At 42.6% G+C, this 1,590-nt stretch overlaps 1 protein-coding gene across 1 annotated transcript; it reads left to right on the top strand.

The window, feature by feature from the left end:
- The first annotated feature begins 856 nt into the window (after positions 1–856).
- Positions 857–1,506, top strand: LOC112525600 (glutaredoxin-C9-like). Its single transcript, XM_025135791.1, has one exon. The coding sequence runs from the start codon at positions 913–915 to the stop codon at positions 1,336–1,338; it is 426 nt and encodes a 141-aa protein (XP_024991559.1). The 5' UTR covers positions 857–912; the 3' UTR covers positions 1,339–1,506.
- The last annotated feature ends 84 nt before the right edge of the window (positions 1,507–1,590 follow it).

Here is a 1,590-nt window from a genome sequence, read left to right on the forward strand (position 1 = left end):
CTCGATAATCCTTACGCCCGTTGAGCCAAACCCTAGCGACCACCTCCTTTTAAAACCCTCTTGTTAACCACAAAAACCATCATCTGTTTACCCCTTCTTGTCGATCTAAACCCCCCTCTGTTCCCCTTCCACATTTCTGTGAAAAATTGCAGTAGAGTAGCAAACATAAATGTCGATTCAAGAGCAATAACACCCGTAAATGAATCAAGCTTGATTCCTTTCATTTGCATATGTATAAAATCAAATCACATATAAAATCGTTGTCGACCTCTACATACTCGTTGAAGAATTTGAGGAAGGAATGGAATACGAAACTAGATATCGTCAACAAAGAGACGAAAGTTAATGACAGTGATGTGGAAGAAGCCTACAGTAGCTGGTCTAATTTTGGATAGGGTTTCGACAACGTCTCAAGGGATTGATAGGGTAAAAGACCAAATTACCCTCAGCTTAAACAACCATCACGATTGACCATGGCCATCCTATGAGGCTCATATACCGATTTTCGGTAAGTATTTGCGAGCTACAAGGACCGGAACGGAAAGAAATTACAAAACATAGTAACTAATAATACAATAAATAAAGTAGAGGGACTGAAAAGCAAAATTTAGAACATACCACAAGTACCAAAACTGTTTAGGGGGAAAGTAGGACGGTGATCATGTCATGAGTGGGGTACGTAAGACGTGGGATGCCCAACAGCATTTACAAATAGAATAAATGACTATTTATGACGTCATGCTTACGTCACTTGTAAGCTTTTGTAACGCGTAACTGCCGTTGACGCCTGACCCTTTCAAGTCCCTGAAACGCAACCCCCCTCTCTTTCTCCTATAAATCTCTCTCTCAATCTCTCGCACCAAATCCAAACACACACACACACACACACTATCTCTCTGTTTTTCTCCCAAAATGCAACAAGCAATTCCTTACAAGGCATGGACGACGCTTCCTCTGAAACACACCACCGGTGATCGGAAACCGATGAGTCAATTTGACGGATCTGCAACAGGTGCTGTCAGAGACGCGGTGTCGGAAAACGCCGTCATCGTCCTGGCTCGTCGTGGATGCTGTATGAGTCATGTGGTCAAGCGATTGTTGAACGGCCACGGTGTGAATCCGAGCGTGTTTGAGTTTGAAGAAGATGAGGAGAACGATGTTGTGAAGGAACTTGAGATGATCGAGTCGGAAAACGACGGTAACGATAAACGTAGGGTGCAGTTTCCGGCGGTGTTCATCGGCGGAAGGATGTTCGGTGGATTGGATCGAGTGATGGCAACACATATAACCGGTGAATTGATCCCTGTACTGAAACAAGCCGGTGCGTTATGGCTTTGATTTTGCCGATTTCAGTGATTTTGTTAGATCGGTTTTGTTTTTTTTTTTTGTAATTAATTTTAGTGGATTAATTTGAGTCGAAGCAATGAAATGCATTATTATCCCATGATTTGTACATGATGCATTGCAGCTTGTACTTTGGTTGAAATTAGGAGGATTTTTTAAGCACAGGCAGGTTCGTTCCTGACATTTTTTAGGCCTGGACGAAAGTAAAAATAGGGGCCCCACTGCAAGAAACAAGGCTTTTAGCAA

This window comes from Cynara cardunculus, assembly GCF_001531365.2.
Source record: "Cynara cardunculus var. scolymus isolate 2C chromosome LG 13, CcrdV1, whole genome shotgun sequence".
NCBI classification, from domain to species: Eukaryota; Viridiplantae; Streptophyta; class Magnoliopsida; order Asterales; family Asteraceae; genus Cynara; species Cynara cardunculus.

Excerpts from the sequence above, each read along its gene's own strand:
- LOC112525600 (XM_025135791.1), top strand. The coding sequence starts at position 913 with ATGCAACAAGCAATTCCTTACAAGGCATGGACGACGCTTCCTCTGAAA.